The sequence below is a fragment of the Diplotaxodon limnothrissa genome, linkage group LG17, assembly GCF_057381915.1.
Source record: "Diplotaxodon limnothrissa isolate DT_005_m linkage group LG17, D_limnothrissa_male_GT1.1, whole genome shotgun sequence".
In the NCBI taxonomy this organism is placed as follows: domain Eukaryota; kingdom Metazoa; phylum Chordata; class Actinopteri; order Cichliformes; family Cichlidae; genus Diplotaxodon; species Diplotaxodon limnothrissa.
Window position 1 is genome coordinate 36,212,652 of NC_140612.1, and position 19,045 is coordinate 36,231,696.

At 39.5% G+C, this 19,045-nt stretch overlaps 1 protein-coding gene across 1 annotated transcript; it reads left to right on the forward strand.

Annotated features, from left to right (window-relative positions):
- Window positions 1-6,104: 6,104 nt before the first annotated feature.
- LOC146615365 (aldo-keto reductase family 1 member D1-like) lies at window positions 6,105-11,013 on the forward strand. Its single transcript, XM_085376746.1, has 9 exons — window positions 6,105-6,197; window positions 6,421-6,588; window positions 8,041-8,157; window positions 8,276-8,353; window positions 8,619-8,741; window positions 10,337-10,446; window positions 10,530-10,695; window positions 10,790-10,872; window positions 10,954-11,013. Exons 1-9 carry the CDS (start codon window positions 6,105-6,107, stop codon window positions 10,994-10,996), a joined length of 981 nt encoding a protein of 326 aa, XP_085232872.1. The 3' UTR covers window positions 10,997-11,013.
- The last annotated feature ends 8,032 nt before the right edge of the window (window positions 11,014-19,045 follow it).

A 19,045-nucleotide genomic window follows, 5' to 3' on the forward strand; every position in this document is an offset into this window, starting at 1 on the left:
TGAAGCAACAAACCAATATCTGTTTGGAGGGGGGGGGGGGGGCAGGGTGTCAAATTTTATGATTTATATACTATTAGGCAGAGGTGTGGACTCGAGTCACATGACTTGGACTCGAGTCAGACTCGAGTCATTAATTTTATGACTTTAGACTTGACTTGAAAAAATGTTCTAAGACTTGTGACTTGACTTGGACTTTTACACCAATGACTTGGGACTTGAATTGGACTTGAACCGGTTTACTTGAAAAGACTTGATATTTTACCCCAAATATAAAATTTAACATGCATATTATATAGAGATTGAAAATGTGACGTCATTCACGGGTAGAACCGCAAAGGATTCTGGGAACTCGTGGCAAGCGGTACTAGCGCACGCAGGCTTTCAATTGAAATCAGTTATACAGCGATAAAAAGAAACACAAAAATGTCAAGAAGCCGTTGTATTATTAACTGCAATAGCCGGTCGCATGACAGCCACGAGAAGCTGACGGGTAAAGAGATCGGTTGTTATCGGATTACGTCGTTGAAGAGAAATTGTTCAAGCCATGTTTCCGAAGTAACAAAGACGCGACGGATGGCCTGGATCGCAGCCATTCAAAGATCAAATATAACGTCCCAGAACCCTCCAGCTCACAGGTTAGTCTGCTCCAAGCATTTACACGAAGGTCAGTGTTTTTTAGTAGTTAATACGTCATTTTCATAACATAATTAGTGATATAGGTTACAAGCAAGTCTGGCGCTGAACAGAAATTGTCGCGCTATGCTCCTTTATTTATTGTGCATAAACAGTGAATTGTCCTGACACAATATTGCGTTTCGCTTCTGTTATTATGGTACATTGACAAAAACATATACTTTTATTCACAGGATAAAACAGTTGTTTTGTATCACTAATTGCCCAGTACGATTACAGCATACAATATTATTGTCACTGCTACATTTCTGTGATGGGTACCAGAAATTATTTCCACTACTAATTAATTACCGTTGAGCTCAAAGGTCCTATTAATAAACGGTTAACGAATGGGTATTTATGAAGACGATTTGTGAGACTGGTAAACTTATGATACGTACGATGGTCTTTACTTTCTACACGGTGCATTTCAAGGTCCTGCACCCATCCGTCGGTAAACTGTACCTGGGCTTGTTGCAGTGACCTGAAGTTACTAAACTTCATGAGTGTGTGCACTCACTCCAAGAACCGTATGATTATAAATATGCATATAAATATGCTAAGATGAGATAGCTGACTTCATCTAACTAGCAAATGTTGTCCAGGCTACGTTGGTGATACAGTTTTTTTTAATGTGTATGATATTTTTGTCATGCGATTTTAAAGCTGGTCCTACAACCGCATCCAAGAATAACATGCAGCTTATCTCAGAACTGTCGGTGAAAATTATTCTTGGAGCTAGGTTTAATTGAGCTGCATTTTAAAGAGGTGCAATTTCACAATTTGTGTATATTTTCTAAGTTCACTATTTTGTCATGTGTTGAGAAAAACACAGATTTTAAAATTACATGGTCTAATATTTACATTTAGCATAACTGCAACATTATTTTTTCTTTTTTTTTTTTAAAGACTCGAAAGGACTTGAAATTCAAAGTTTCAGACTTGTGACTTGACTCGGACTTTTACACCAGTGACTTGAGACTCGACTCTGACTTGCCTGACATTACTTGAGACTTGACTTGAGACTTGAGGATAAAGACTTGAGACTTACTTGAGACTTGCAAAACAATGACTTGGTCCCACCTCTGCTATTAGGGACCCTAAAGCTCCCCCAAAATAGGGAGAAATATTTTTTTCCCCAAAAATTAAAAAGTCATGCAGTAGAGGGCTAACATGGCAAGTTACATTCAAAGGTAATCTATTACAGATGTTTGAGGTTATCCTTGAAAGGCATAGATACAAGAGTGTGCACCTGGGAGTGCTTTTGTGGTCACAATGGCCTGCCATGCTGTGGTTATTTGATGATACTTGCTCTGTCCCATAGTTGTGAGTTTTCTGTTTGTTTTTTGTTTTTGTTTTTTTGTTTGTTTTGTTTTTTTCTTTCTTGCTTTGTGTGTTTGTTTGTTTTTTTTGTTCGTTTCTAATTTAAAAATGAAAATAAAGCTTAGGAAAAAAAAGGTATTCTATTAATGTTATTATTGTTTTTATTGGAAAAAAAACATTAGTATAAGTATTAGTATAAATTAATATAATTTCCAGGTCAATCATAAATCAAAGACTTTTTTGTACAGTTGTCATTATAGTATTGTATAGTTAGTAATTAGTACCCTTTTATCCCTAAATTTAGCATATTATTTGTTGTAAATCCTAGTTTTATATCTCTTGGAGATATATCTTTTATATACTTATATAAATGCACCATAGGGGGCTTGGGGTGAAACAGCATTTCGGTACACTGTAAACTGTGTATACTCATGTATTGACAATAAAGATCTTGAATCTTGAAAGACTTTTCAATACTAGGCAGATGGGATGTACCACTATGAGGGTGGAGTGGAATAGTCCCATTGATAATACCCTTTAATTTCCCTCTCACCTTTTGGCTTTCAACACCGTGTCACCTGAAGAACTGGGCCCTATTTCAGGAAGCCGGTTTAGTGCAAACTCTGAGTAAGTAAACCCTGAGTTAACGAAAACTCTGAGTTTTCGGTTTCACAAAGCGAGTTTAGATTAATTCTGAGTGAGTTACTATGACGACACACTCCGTGAAGCTAACCTGCCCCCTAGCAGGTTTACTTCAACTAACCCTGACTTTCTCCGCCTCTGTGTCGGAAACCTGACTGTAGGAAGTGTCAGACATGGCGTGCCCCTTCCTTGAAGAGCCAGTAGATGTTGAAGCCCAAATTCTCCGCAGAGCTCTCCGCCGGGAGAGAGTGATTAGAGCGCGTTTGGACATTTTATCATTTCCTGATGATTTCCTGTGTGAATGTTACCGTTTTTCAGCACAATCTATAATTCATTTGAATAACATCCTCAGGCTTAATATTACTCATGTGACACATCGCGGACATTCTCTCAGTTCTGTACATATTATTTGTATTGCACTTCGTTTTTGCAAACGGGAGCTTTCTGTATAATATTGGTGACGCTGAACACGTTTCCAAGGCTACCGTCTGTCGGGCAGTCAGGAATGTTACAGTTGCACTGAAACGTCTCCTGTACTCGTTTGTGGTGTTCCCCGGTCATAGACCCACACGATTTATCAAAGAGGGATTCCACAAAATTGCAGGTATCAGGATGAACAAAACTTAATTCATGATGTGGTGATACTTGAACTACTACTTAAATTTTACATTTATTCTCACGGTTCCCAGGCATCTGTATAGATGGCACTCACATTCCAATCATTGCTCCTTCAGTAAATGAAGGAGACTATGTGAACAGGAAGTCTTTCCACAGCATTAATGTACAGGTACATAGTTCCCTGTAGCATTTCAAACTAACAAATTATTTCATTATAGTAATGGATGCTAATTTGTGTTCTCTGCACTGTGAAGATCATATGTGATGCTGCCAACATTATCACAAATGTGGAAGCCAACTGCTCAGCCTCTGTGAGTGGTGGTGGTGGAGGACCCCCACCTGTTTTTCGGGCCTCCGCTTTTTTCTGTTGGCTATAACGGGTAGAGATGGACCGATCCGATATTACGTATCGGTATCGGTCTGATACTGACCTAAATTACTGGATCGGATATCGGAGAAAAATAAAAAATGTAATCCGATCCATTAAATATCACGAAAGCACCTCACAAAACTTGCAACACGCCTTAACTCACCTCAGAACGTTAGCACGTCAGAGCAGTATGCATCACGTGATAGAGCGGCTGTGGCATGGGGACCTGTCGGTGGTCTGGATAGCATTTGGAGCTTCGCTAGCAACCCAGCATTTCATCTCCGACAAAGTTATCCCGAGAGAAGTAAAGCAAGTGTGTAAGTCCATCTCTGAATGTTTGTAAAGCATTCCTGCGTTAAGCTTACCAAACGATATATGGAGCGACTGCCTCTCCTGCTGCTACTTCAATCATGAAACTGCTTAACGATCAGCTGATCGGCTTTTCTGTCGCCAGTCCGTCTCTCTAGTTTGTTTTTGGCCCACTTTGCACCAGAAAGAGTAAACCAGCGGCTGAACAACAGCAGCACGTTTAAGCTTGATCAGCTATTGTTAGAATGTATTTAATATTACTTTCTACTCCAGGATCTTTTTCTACGTAGCTGACGCTGGTAACTGTGCAGGGGCGGATCTAGCAAAGTTTAGCCAGGGGGGCCGATAGGGCATTAACAGGGAAAAGGGGGCACAAAGACATACTTTTCTTTCTTATTCTCATTTAAAATGTCTAGCTTTTAATAAATAATTATCTGACACCCAAAGTTTTAATTTGATGCAAAATGAATAGAAGTCCATTACTGTATATAGTAACTATTAAGTCTAATATATATACCCTAGTAAGCTATAGTACTTTTTCCCTTTGGGAAGGTACCATCTGTGCAGTCTGCAATTTTGTTGAAGAAAGATGTTGAATCTATTTAATATTTCTTGAAAAATAATTGATTTCTGTGCATTTTTTTTCACACTGCATCAAATTAAGGTTGATTACGTCGATTAAGCATCATGAGGTGGAGCGTGAGGGGTGGTTCCCTATTTTTTATTTTTTTATTTTTGTTGTTGCTGGGAGTTGGAACCCTATTAGTTAGGTTGCTTAATATTTATGCTAAGTACTCTTTAAAATACCAGAATAGGGAGGATGGTGTAGGTTTAAGTTTATTAGATTGATCAGTATTGCTGAACTATGAAATATTTTTTTTTGCATACAGGTATAACAGAATAGCTTTAGTGTAGTTGTTGTTTTAAACTTAAGTATGAACTTATACAAAATGCAGCAAGATATTTAAAAAACAGTTTTGTTGATTAAAAAACACTATATCGGATTCATATCGGTATCGGCAGATATCCAAATTTATGATATCGGTATCGGTATCGGACATAAAAAAGTGGTATCGTGCCATCTCTAATAACGGGTCACATTTGAGCACACAGAGTAAGCAAATATGTACTTGTAATGTGTTCAGATAATTTCAATAAGTGCTTACAGAGGGGAAATTAATGTAGCCTCTAACTGCAATTGATTTACATCGGACAAACAGACCAAGCACTATGGCTCATAATACAATTACACCTTACCTGTTTGGACTATATTTTTATATTTCATTTTTACTTGCTGCCAGGAACGTTTGGGGCCTGTTGGGTTGCACCTGCGCTCACATCACATCACAAAATAAAATGTGTAAAATAAAAAATAAAATATAATAAAATAACGTGTTAAATGGGTGGAAATGGGTGGAAATCCCTAGATCAATGTTTAAATTAACACTCATTGACTCTGTTGGCTATGTTTTGCCATGCATGCTCCCTTTCTTTGGCAGCTGAGGCTGTGTTACTTTTTTTCTGCAAAATTTGCATGTTATCGGCATATGCTGCCATCAGAATTTCGGCCTCAAGCGCTGTAAAATACATTGACCGCGCCTTCTTTCCCTCCGTCTCCATGGTGACTCGCTTAATCTGTGCTCCACTAATCAGGGCTTTATGTATCCTCGTGCGCGCGCTTAACTTGGGGTTAAAGCAACTCCGCGTTGATTGAACTAATTGTTATCAGCCTTTCTGAAACCGAATATTCCGAGTTGGACAGTTCGGGGTTACTCAACCCTGAGTATCGTTTTTCACTCTGAGTTTTCTAAACCGGCTTCCTGAAATAGGGCCCTGGGGGTAGATAAATTCAGCGTAATCCCATTGTCACTGCCAGCTTTTACCAGTATCTGAAAGCTTAATCCAACATATAATATAGCATATAGTATAGCATTTTAGTCTCATTCATGATGATCAGATAGCGTGTTCACTTCCATTTGTAAATGTTTGTCTTGGTGGTTTGTCCGGTTGTTCATGTTTTCATGAGCAACAGTTGAGGCACTTTGCATTTGGGAGGAGTTTCTGGCCGAGTAAAGAGCAGAGGAGCCAGCCTCCTAGACAGTATTCAAAAGTTCGAGTGAGTGCACAGTGTCAGACATCAAGATCTTTGTAACAAACATTTTTGTTAAACATGGAATTGACAGCAGAAAGTCACTCCATTCCCCTATCTGATGGAAACAGCATACCCTTGATAGGACTGGGAACTTATGCAGATCCCCACGAGGTAAGATTCATGATTTAATTGTATATTGTATATCGTTGTGCATGTGTCACGAAGCAAAAACTAAATGAATAAATAAAAAATAGTGGTAGGATTTTTTGTTTGTTTGTTTTTCGCTGTGACTTTTGAGTGCTTATTATATTATTATTATGGTTGTTGTTATTTTATTTTATACTATATATTCCTTCCAGTACTACTACTTCTTCTTCTTCTTTTTTTTTGACAGACTCCTAAAGGAACTGCATATGAATCTGTCAAAATTGCGATCGAGACGGGCTACAGACATATTGATGGAGCATTGATCTATTACAATGAACATGAAGTGGGGCAAGCAATAAGGGACAAAATAGCAGATGGAACTGTGAAAAGAGAGGACATCTTCTATTGTGGAAAGGTTTGCAAAGCATACTTGTTCGTGTGAGCCTCTCCTGTGCACCTTGACCGTTGAACTTTTTTTTTCTTTCTGTTTTTCTGTACACACATTCTGTACTTAAGTAGAAGTACATCTATTACTGTTCAAAACTACTCCAGTAAAGGATGAAGTACTGATTCAACTTCTTTACTCAAGTAAAAGTAAAAAAGTACAGGCTGTTTAGTAGCTGTTTGGAGGACATTTCTATTTCTGTGCAAAGCTAACTTAACCTTCGGCTATGTTAACACAATGATAAAATAATATTAGCAGATGGGAATACAAACTTCAGCCTAAGTTTTTTCCAATCTAAGTATACTCAGCTTGAATCTGAAGAAAAAGAAGTAAAATAAAAAATATATATATCAGTCAATAGATCTAAGAATCATCAGCTAAAATTCATATGAATCTCTGCTACACTTGATGTAGAACTCATGCAAACTCATGAAACCACAGTCACTGTGCACCGGTCACACACTCTTCTTTACTTTAAACCCATCACAGTACACCAAACTAATCTCCAGAGTATTTTCATGTAGTCTTTAAATAGCCTCAGTTTGATTTGCATGTATCATAATATGCAAAAACACAATGTTGGCTCATAGTGACAAAAATCCGTTAAAGCAAATCCGTTAAGGCAAAAGTAACGAGCCTGTTTTACTACTGAAGTGCAGTATAGAAAATTTTATAAAATTTTAACAAATATTTGTGCTTTGTTACTTCCCACCTCAAGAGTTCAGTGATGCATGAAGATCATCAAGACTTTTAGAAATTGAACAACAAGTTCCATTAATAACAAATCCACAAAATCCTCATGTAGGTTATTCAGGGTGAAGCAGGTTGTTTTTCATCTAATTCATTGAAACAAATCCAGCACTATGACGGCATGCACAGGTTTTGGTTGCACCATTCCTAGCATGCATGTTTCTAGATGAGCTTTAACATCTATATCGAGAATGCATGAAAAATGCGTTTAGCAGGATTTCTCTGGGTGTAATTGTTGATGTCAACAAAAAATTTAAAGTTTAAAAATGTGTTTTTTCCTGTCAAAAATGGTGGCCAAAGTGACAAAAAAGTACAACTCCTTTAGTTATTTTAAAGTAAATAACTAATAATGCAAATAAGAAAAAAAGCCAATCTGAATATTATACCAATATTATTTCCCTGAACCACAAAAAAATAAGGAAGATAAAGTAAGTACATTTTGGTTTGTACAACACCTTTCGAGACAAACATTACAAAGTCCCTCAAGGCAAAAGTTAACCAAAAACAAGTCTAAAATGCTTTTGGCCTGTGTGAAACTTAAAAGGTATGGATAACATACGAATCGATAACATATTCATTTTCATGACATACCTTTGAATCTTAAAAAAAACCAAATGCTGAGTTCTGTAGCTTTTTTCTACATTTGTTAACTTTTCTTCTTTTCTTTTGAAGTTGTGGAACACATTTCATCCACCCGAGCTAGTACGACCTACTTTAGAGAAAACCCTGACGACATTACAGCTGGATTATGTTGACCTCTATATTATAGGACTGCCCATGGCTTTCAAGGTATGCACACATGTGAAAACTTAATAACAAGTTTTTAATTTTTACATTTGAATTTCATGAGGTTTTACTGCACCAAATGAAATACTATACTATACTGAAACACTATAATTTTCTGAAGCCAGGAGATGAATTTTACCCCAACGATGAGAGTGGGAAGTGGCTTTATCATGAAACGGACCTCTGTGCCACATGGGAGGTGAGACTTGGTGGCCTGCTTATTCAAGAAAATTTAGTTTCAGTGATTTCCTAACATATGTGAAGACAACATAACTGCTACAGAACAACAGTATTGGGTACACGCGTCCTTTAACTTATAGTTAAATACAAAAAGATATGTGGTAAAAATCAATGACAGCTTCAACAGTGTCTCAGTTTTACTGTTTCTGTGAGCTTTTAAATTGTTTCAAAGTTCAACGTTGACTATATTGTTTTATTATTGTGCTTTCCTATGTCTCTCACAGGCTTTAGAAGCTTGTAAAGACGCTGGCCTTGTAAAATCTCTTGGGGTTTCAAACTTCAACAAGCGACAACTAGAGCTAATCCTTAACAAGCCGGGGCTGAAACACAAACCTGTGTCAAACCAGGTTAGTGGTACATTATTGAGCAAGCAGTTGTCTGGAAATAAGTTACTAAGTACTTGTTTTCAGAATACTAAGGTCAAAAAGCTTTGCTCTTTGAACTAACTAACTGAAAACGCTCGGTAAGTTTTTAACTGAGATTTAAATGAATAGATGGAATCAGAGGCGCGAATAGCAGCAGGAAGATTGTTCCAGGGGCTAGGGGCTGCCAGGGCAAAAGCACGGTCACCTCTGGTCTTTAGCCAGGATCTAGGCTGCACTAGGAGTAATTGTCTTGATTATCTTAGGGCTTTCCCAGGGGTATATGAACTAAGGAGTTCAGTGAGGTAGCACGGCGCAGTATTGACACAGTTCTTGTGTAATTTGGCACTATTCAGCCTTTTCTTCTTGCTTCTTTTCCTTAAGAGTGGCTTCTTGACAGCCACCCTTCCACAAAGACCATTTATGGTGAGTCTCAACAAACTGTTGATGGGTTAGTTGAAGGATGAGATACACCACTCAGGTCCCATATCAGATCTTTGATACAGTTTTTCTGTTTTCTTAAGGACATAGCTTTTAGATGCTGTTCATCTGCGCTAATGTTTTTTTTTCTTGTCCAGTTTCCTCACACCATACTGAAATATGCCAAGTTTCCAGCTAAAAGCTCTTTGCTCATCAAATCGTGTTATTCATGGCAGAGATTTAGATAAAAGACATGGGAAGAAATTTTCTTTTACTACAGGATGCTAATAAGTCCCTAAAGAAACTGGTTCTTTCCTAACTTTTCTGTAATGTGTAGACTCAATGAGTCATTCTTTGAATTAGCTGCCTTTTTGTGACACTGATAACACTGATTTCATAGATCAGTGTTAGGTGTTTTAATAATCATGATAAAAGAGTGAAAAAATAGCTAGTGCCCAAAGTAAAACTTTGTCTTCAGAAAGCCTGGAGAACTATTGCTCAGCACCACTTACAAGAAACTGTCCTATTAGAAATATAAATACTCGAGACTTGGGAAATGTACAGTACTATATTTACCGTAAGATCAGCAGATAAATGTGCAAACCATTCTTCATTTTAAAAAGTAGTGTTTCAAGAGTCAATGCTTTTGTTACTTTATTGTGCAGCGGCAATTTATTAAAGTCAGAAGAAAGAATCTGAGGCACAACCAGCTGAAGGCTTTAGTTTCAGTCTTTGAATATTTGCGCATACAGCTAATGAACAATACAACAGAAAGACTCAGATTTTAGACATATGCCCAATATGTTTTAACTAAATCACACACACAGCTGTGTTTTGATAGATATGTGAACATTGTGTGGATAGGACATGGATATGTTGCAGAGGTATAGGAACAAAATGCAGGCAATGTATACCGCCCAGAAATGTGGGGAAAACTTCAAATTTATTTAAAAAGTAAGTTTACTGCCTGAAATATTATCAGTATGAAAGGACTGAACTTTGAATCAATGAAAGCATAACAGAGATAGGAAGTTATTATTTAAGTAACATGAACAATCAAGATGCACTTGGAAGTGTTGGTTCATAACACTCGCAAGGAATAAGCCAAGCTGTCTTCATCAGAAACACGTGTGTATGTATACATATGTGCTCTATTACAGGTTGAATGCCACCCCTATTTCACCCAGCCAAAATTGCTTGAATACTGCCGGCAGAATGGTATCGTCATTGTTGGTTACAGCCCGCTGGGAACATCCAGAGATCCATCTTGGTATGGGTCACACTCATTTTATGAGTAGCTAGTCAAGTTCTCAGCCTCTTGATTGAAATTAAAATATCACTGTTTCAATAAAGGGTAAACCTAAAATGCCCCCCAATGCTGGAAGATGACCTGCTGGTATCGATTGCCAAAAAGTACAACAAGACCACGGCTCAGGTGTGTCTGCGGTTCAATGTACAGAGAGGCGTGGTGGTCATCCCAAAGAGCTTCAGCCCTGCTCGCATAAAGGAAAACTTTGAGGTTTGTTTATAATTTTAGGTATGTAGGTAGCAAAAAGTGCCTTCTGAAAACCAGACACATGGAATATAATCAGACTTATTTGCCAACTTTCCAGATATTTGATTTCTCTCTCTCTGACGCTGATATGAAGGCAGTTGAAGGGTTGAACAAAAACATCCGCTTTGTGGAGCTTCTCATGTGAGTATAGTGCAGCTTGTGTGAAGTTTTGCTCCTTGAACAAACGGCTCCAATTAATATTTCTCTTTTCTGGCTCAACAGGTGGTCTGACCATCCAGAGTATCCATTTCATGATGACTTCTAAACACCACAAACAGCAACACATTGTTCGAGAGTGATTAAATTTGGCATCTTCACTTTGCTAAAATAATATTTAATTGCTATTAGCTAATTAAAAAAAAAAAAACAACTTAATTTTACAGCACACAATATAATACACTTCCTCGGGTAAAGGGTTTCACTGCTGAGCCGTGCTGTGGGAAGAATAATGAAGGTCTGCTCTCACAGATGTCTTTAGTTTTGTAAAAGTCTTACAGATAAGTTTTGAGTGACAAAACAAACAAACTTGGGATAGTAAATGTTTGCAAACTACAAAATAAAGATAAGGTGTGGCTAAATCAAAACAAGACTGTTAAGTATAGAAAGCTTAAACTCTGGACAGATGGTGTTCTCATCCTGCCAACACTTTCATTGCTCAGACCAAATCTGAATTGCTCAACCTGAATAACAGCTTTTAAAACTGAATTTGAATTAAATTTAGCTCTTGAATGCTTTCAGTTTCACTTCTCACCATTCAGTTTTAGTTCTTAAATTCAGTTTTTGGGGTCATACATCCGGGTCCTTCGAGAAAACTGCACAATAATCCAGCACAAAGTTTGCCGTTTCAGTGATAGTCATATCATACCACTTCAGAGGTGATCCAGTAATACTGCACTAATGAATTACACCAGGGGTGTTGAACTCCAGGCCTCAAGGGCCGGTGTCCTGCAGGTTTCATATATCACCCTGGGTCAACACACCTGAATCAAATGATTAGTTTCTTTACCAGGCTTATGGAGAACTTCAAGATATGTTGAGGGGGTAATTTAACCATTTAAATCAGCTGTGTTGGATCAAGGGCACATCTAAAACCTGCAGGACACCAGCTCTCAAGGTCTGGAGTTCAACACCTGTGAATTAGACTGTTCGCTTTAGCTAAAGTTATTAAGTTAGCTAAGGAGTCAGGATACTATATAAGACAGAAATAAGCCAAAATTACAATGGTTTGGACACTCTTTTGTATGTTTCCCTACTGTAGCGGTCTCTCAAAGCATACAGGACTTTCAGGGGGTACAAGATGATAACTGTGGAATTCTAATGGGAACAGTCGATCATTAGGGTTGCCAACTCCCTGAAAAATAAATAAGGGACGCCTCGTGGCCAGGGCCGGGCAAAGTGTGGTAGCTCTTTTTTTTTGTGTGTGAAATTTTTTTTTAACCATTTGACTTGAATTTGATTTAAGCAGATGCATATTCTTTGTGATATGACCATATGGGAAACAAATGATAATTTAGCCATTTATTTTTAGCTCAAAATAACATTAACACAGTAAAACAGGTCTCTTTCTTAAACAGAAGCCTGTCATGCTTAACTTTTGAGAATATAAGTAAATCTTTCTTTAAAAGAACTCTGTCCTGCTTAACTTAAAATTATATAAATTAATAGAAAACAATAGAACAAAATCATTCTTGTAACAGTGCACATTTAGTGCATTTAGTACAATTGGCTTCAGTTGAGGTATTATTTCAGCTTTTCTAATGCTAATCAGCTGCTCCTGTTTGTAAACACACTTGTTCCCATGATTACGCATCATAACTCATCATCATTATTCATCTATGTATTACTTTTATGTATTAGTGATCTATTTGTTGTAATCATCTATCCTTGCAGTTGTTTATTACACAAAATAAATTATATTATCACACTTCTGGCCACATAGCGCTGATATTCACTGCACATGCCCATATTAACCTTAACCAGAGGGTTTAAAAAAAAACAAACCAATGTTTACATACCATATCTGCTTCTGCCGTGGCCTGGTGGACAAGAAATTGGTTAAGGGTTCCCCGAGCTTTCACGCCCTTCATGTTCTCCGTGTGCCCACCATTGTGTGTGCATGCCTATGGAAAAAGTGCGCCGGCACACAGTGCAGTGCGCTTTATAGATGTTATCGTGCACTTTTCCAGCCAGGTGTTTTCCTTTTCCCATTCCTCCCTGTACTTTTACAGCCTATTTTTCTTTCTCTGAGGGGAACAAACATTGCTGCTCTAATGCTGGGCTTACACTGTGCGATTTTTGGCCCATTTTGAGCCGATTTTTGAGTCATGCGACCGATTTGGTGATCGGCCCAATTTTGGCCTTCATCGTGCATCGTGTAGTATACGTGGGGTAACGAGAAGCGATTAACACCTCGAGCAGCTCCCGATCATCAATCGCTCGTGAGGGCGTCACCGCAGCTGCTCACACTGCTCACGCGCAAACACGTAACTGTCGGCGAAAAAGACGGTGCAGCTTGGCTGTGCAGCGTGTGATCTGGACACAGGCGATGGAGGCACAACTTGTAGAACTTTGGAAAGCTCATCCGAGCCTTTTCGATGTGGCATCACAAAATTATCACGACCACAACAACCGTGAAAATAGTTGGATTTACATTGCTGCTCAATCACAGCTGCCTGATTAATGTTTTTCATTAGAAATTTAGCAAAGTTGATGGTGGTGGTGTGCGTGTCTGTGTGAGTGAAAGACAGAGAGGGAGAGCGAGCGACAGATTTTCTGTTATAACCTTCATTTTATGGAGGCACAGTGTGAGCACTCAGGTCGCATCAGAGCATCTTATTTTTCTACTACGACAAAAAATACAAAGTGCATACCTCATTGGCCGCATTAACTTGCAGGGGTTAATGAAAACGCATCTTGCAGTGTGCACTCCTTCCCACAGGTGGAAAACAGACTGAACATTGGTTCCATCCTGGAAGCATTTTGTAAAAAAGTTAAATGTGTAGTTTTAAACCAACAATGTATACATTAAATCTGATATATTAAAATAAAGTATGTTACGTTCCCCTGAGGGGTCTAGGCGGTGAGGGGAAGTAACAAAAAGTGTCCGGGTCAGAAAAAGGAGACAAGGCGGCATGAGGGTTAAATTAAAGAGTTTTATTAAAGTAGCTCAACTAAAAGAGACGGACAAGCCGCTATCACCATTTAAGAAAAACAAAACTCAGGCGTTGGTCAATAAAGTAAAACGTAAGCCAAAAAGAGAGAGCAGCTCACTAACTGTAACCACTCACATGGCACTCTGGCCCAGAACTCACCTTTCCCTGGGCTTAAATCTCTTTAATTACTGACGAGAGTCAGCTGCACAAAAGGGAAAGGTGGCACCTCAGGCAGAAGAGGTAGTGGGACATGCCCACACAGGCACCTTCAGGAGGAGGCCCTGCTAGGGCCGTAACACCCCCTCCCATAAATACAAACCTGTGGTTTGTCAAGTGATTATGATAAACTATCTACAAATCAAGTCTGTAACTGTCACATCAACAAATTGCAGGCTTTCCACCTACCAAACCCCATAGCAACGGTTAGGCATTGCTAGCGGAAGCTGCCAACCCCATCTCAATGGGTTCAAAATACTTACTGAAGGTGGCCGCAGACCCGCAAAACAATGTCTCATGTGATAGCCAGGGCTTTTTTGAGCCATCACATGTGGAGAACACAGCAGGCAGTCAGAAGACCTTACTGCAACACTTTGCAGATGATTCCTCAAGTCACCGGTACAGGCATGTTTGTTAGCCAGGGTTGCCGGTCTTACTGGTGGTTTTATACACAGTCTGTCCCCCTGCGGGTCATTTTGAGGACCTGGGAAATTGTCAACCAGCGGCAACTCAGGGTTAGTTGACCTCTTACCCCGACTACATGACACTACTGAGCAATTATGCTCCAAGTGTAGCCTTTTACTAGGCCGGGCAACCTTGTCTGTTTGAGAACCTGGACTGACTTTTCTCAAAGCAGGCCCTTTTTGCTTTGAGTGTGCTTTCTGTTTGAGTTTCAGCCTCAAACAGTTAGCAACAAGGTGTCCAGGTTTGTGGCAGAGAAACAAAGCTTCGTTTTGGGTCTCGAAACCACAACTTTTTCAGCCTTGTTAGCTGGCCCACTCTTACCTCGCCAAGATGTACTATGGCACAGAGGGGTATCACATTCTACAGCATTTGTTTTATGAGTTAGGGTAAACTCATCTGCCAGTATGGCAGCCTGCTGTAAAGTGGAAACCCTCTGTTCACTTAAATAACAAGCAACACACTCAGACATTGTGTTCTTAAAGTCCTCTAGAAGCACAAGCTCACGTAACGACCCCAAGTCATTAACCTGGCTTGCAGAGCACCACCTATCAAAAAGCTTCGCCTTGCCCCTATCGAAGTCAAGATAGGACTGACCCTGTGCCAACTCCAAACCTCGAAAATGCTGCTTATAGGCTTCAGGTATGAGTTCATGGGCTTGGAGGATGGCACTTTTAAGCTTTTCATAAACTAAGCAGTCCTCCATAGACAAACCAGAACAAACCTCCTGAGCCTTACCCGTCAATTTACATAGTAACATCACGCACCACATGTCTTGAGGCCATTGCAGTGCAGTCGCTATGCGTTCAAATGCAATAAAGAAGCTATGAACACTAGACTCACAGAAAACTGGAAACAGGTGGATGTTATTGCTCACAAACGAGCCTCTGGACACCTGTTCACCAACAGATGTAGGCCCAGTGCTCGTCAGCTCCAGCTGATTCAACTGGAACGCCATTTCAGCCTGAAGAAAACCACCACACACCTGTGCCAATTCTCTCACAGGCTAGCCAACAATTAATGGTAACCGAACAACTTCCTCTTCTTGACCAACTTACTTTTTGCTGCACACACATTAACAAATACAACGTACCCAGTTCCTAAGCACACCAAACTATACCTACCTATCTTCTGGAGCGTGCTGGGCTCGAGGCAACTTTAAAGGCAAAGCTTCAGCAACTGGAGCACTGAATTGCCTACCCCCAACAGGGAACTAATCCCCACCCAGGATTACTCCAAAAATAAGAAAGACAAAATAATAAAAGAGTGCCCGAAGGAAGAACTTAAAAAGCTCAGCTGAACACTCACCTAACTTAACTGGGAAGGTGTATTTCTACTCTTCTCAAAAAGCAACACAACCATCACACAAAAGCCAAAAAAACAAAACCCCAAACACCACCAATTTCAAACTCCCTTTTCAGATCCCGGACGAGCCCCCACTTGTTACGTTTCCCTGAGGGGTCTAGGCGGTGAGGGGGCAGTAACAAAAAGTGTCCGGGTCAGAAAAAGGAGACAAGAAGGCATGAGGGTTAAATTAAAGAGTTTTATTAAAGTAGCTCAACTAAAAGAGACGGACAAGCCGCTATCACCATTTAAGAAAAACAAAACTCAGGCGTTGGTCAATAAAGTAAAACGTAAGCCAAAAAGAGCAGCTCACTAACTGTAACCACTCACATGGCACTCTGGCCCAGAACTCACCTTTCCCTGGGCTTAAATCTCTTTAATTACTGACGAGAGTCAGCTGCACAAAAGGGAAAGGTGGCACCTCAGGCAGAAGAGGTAGTGGGACACGCCCACACAGGCACCTTCAGGAGGAGGCCCTGCTAGGGCCGTAACAAGTATTTATTATAACTTAAACAATAAAATTATCTTAATCTGCATAACTGCTGCTGATGGCAGTCACAGAGGTTTTCGGGCCTTTCAACAATCAGACCCCCTTTCCCAGGTGACCCAGGTAGGGTTGATCAAGCCCCAGCTATTTGAATTGTTACTATTATTATTATTACTGGGGGCTCTGAAATTTAAGGGGGTGGGGAACAACGCATAGGTCAAAAGAGAATGGACTGTATAGAGACCGATTGCGTCCAGAGGCGAAGCGGCGGTACTTGCAGAAAATAGCATGCATTGGAAATGTGGACCCGTATGAAATACGGAGGTGGAGTAGAAACCCTGAAGACCAACCGCTATTGATGTAGCCTGATATATTTTCGTACCTTGTCTGTGGAGTCAGCACGTACAAGTCGTCATTCAAACAAAGGTAAGTCAGCTTGAGTACTGCGATTGAAATGCGTTTGATTTCCCTCCGAACATTCAGATTAGTGCAGCATAACTTCATTCATCAGGGGGAAATTAGAGTGAGAACATGTGGAGGCTCTGTTAGAGGGATAACTTAGTGAGTTCATTGTCCTGAAGAATTTAGTTATTCTTTATGGTTAAAGTGATCACATCCATGAGCTAATGGACCTCACAATACATAATTATGGAAGTGGTAACGTTAATGTCATTAACGATTATAGGAATATTTCACACTTCAGCAACCTTCGTTTCAATTTAGGTTTCGATTACAAACGAAAACGCAAAAAACCCCAAAAACTGCCAAGCGCAGAATTCCAATCGACAAAGGCCGCCGTGCCACCATGCAGGCTGTAGATAACAAAGAAAAATACAGATCTTTGGTGGAAAACTGTATGGCAGAACTCGTTAAGCAAGCTGTAAAAAAATCAGGCAAAGTCATCAGTCTGGAAAGAGTTTCAGACATCTACAACCAGCATACCAACAACATCTGGGCTAAAATCAAGGATGATATTGATAAAATCCCCTTAGAGAAGTTCAAAAACTTCCATGAGGTGATTTTCAAAGCCATGTGTAAAGAGTTTAAAAATGCAGGATTAGCTTTGCTAGCCTTGGAATTAAATCAGCCAGCAATTGAAAATATGATTGCTGAAATTTTCATAAAGGATGCAGCCAAACTATCGAAGAAACCAAGTTGCATACATCAGTTTTTCTCATCTATAGGCCGACTGTTTTGTTTCACCAGGAAACAAAACAAAGCTGATGTAATGTAAAAGAAATCGTGATATGAAACATTTCTGGAAAACGAATTGGAAACTTCAAATTGGTTAGTTTTAAATGATATACTTAAGAAAACCCTTAGAACGGCCGCGGCCCCTCACTGAGCTTGGTTCTGCCGGAGGTTTCTCCCTCTTAAAAGGGAGTTTTTCCTCCCCACTGTCACCTATGCTTGCTCACAGGGTCTAAGTGTCACAGAAATGGCTTATGTATAAAGAAGTTTAATAGATGGTTCCAGCAGTTAAAATGTTCTTGCTTGTACGTTTCTGTGGTCAATATTGTAAGGGTGTGTTTATCTGGACGATCTGATTTCCTCGTGTCAGCATTGTTCCCACATCATCATAATTAATGTTGTTCCAGGTTCAACATTGCAAGTGACCAATCACCTTCTTGTGACGTCATTCCTTTGCGACTTCGAAATACCCGCCTTCGAGTATTTCGAAATACAAGTGAAGAAGCGAAAAACCGCCGCCTGTCCGCCGAATTTGAAGTCAATTTAGGATACTTTCCTTTAATAAACGGTAAGCATTATACATATGTTCCTCACTTGGCTTGCTGTTTGTTTGCTAGCGATAGGCTACTTGACGACAGCATTAGCTAACCAGTGTTCTCTAGACCAGCGTTCCCCAACTTTTTGGGTGTTTCGTGGCCCGGGGGTTGGGTCAGGCAAAATTGCAGTAGCTTCCCTGATCATTTTACAAACATAAGTGAAGAGAATCTGGACTAAAAGGCCTAGACTTATGGTTGTGTGCTGAATCTATGAATCAAACTATCACCTGGAAACATAATTAACTGGTCCATAGCTGTGAAACTGGACATGAGTTCTTGATTCTATGGAGATTAACAGTAATCCAGAAATTTACAAATTTGTCCCAGGGACAACATCTACGCAATGTCCCTGGGACAAATTTGTAAATTTCTGGATTACTGTTAATCTCCATAGAATCAAGAACTCATGTCCAGTACGTTCTCTCACTATAACACATGTGCTTGCCTGAAGGTGGCTTGTAGCCATTTTAAACAAATGAAAAACTCTCTGAAAAGTCCTCTATCAACTTTGAATGACACTCCTGTAGTTGAAAGCACAGACAAAAAATGCACAGAAGATGCAGTTGGAAAACTAAATGCTGTTTTAGACACAGTTAAACAGTGGGCATTCATTCCAGAGGGTATTACTCCAATGATAGATGAACTGCATACAAATGTCTTAAAAACAAAACAAGTAGGCAAAAGTATATGCCAGTACGAAATAAAGACGACAGATAATGCACGCAAAATTAGGCCATTGTATTCTAGCAAGAAACGTTCGGCCAGCATCGACATTCCAACAGTCTGTGAAAATGAATGTGAACAGTCGATAACCACTGAAAGAGAGACATCCTCTGGAGAAAATGAAAACCTTTTGGAATACAAAA

What these genes read in the sequence shown, in the direction of transcription:
- LOC146615365 (XM_085376746.1), top strand. Translation starts at nt 6,105, where the DNA reads ATGGAATTGACAGCAGAAAGTCACTCCATTCCCCTATCTGATGGAAAC. An exon ending in CTTATGCAGATCCCCACGAG is followed by an intron (nt 6,198 to 6,420) that starts GTAAGATTCATG and finishes TTTTTTTGACAG; the next exon opens with ACTCCTAAAGGAACTGCATA. An exon ending in GCATAAAGGAAAACTTTGAG is followed by an intron (nt 10,696 to 10,789) that starts GTTTGTTTATAA and finishes CCAACTTTCCAG; the next exon opens with ATATTTGATTTCTCTCTCTC.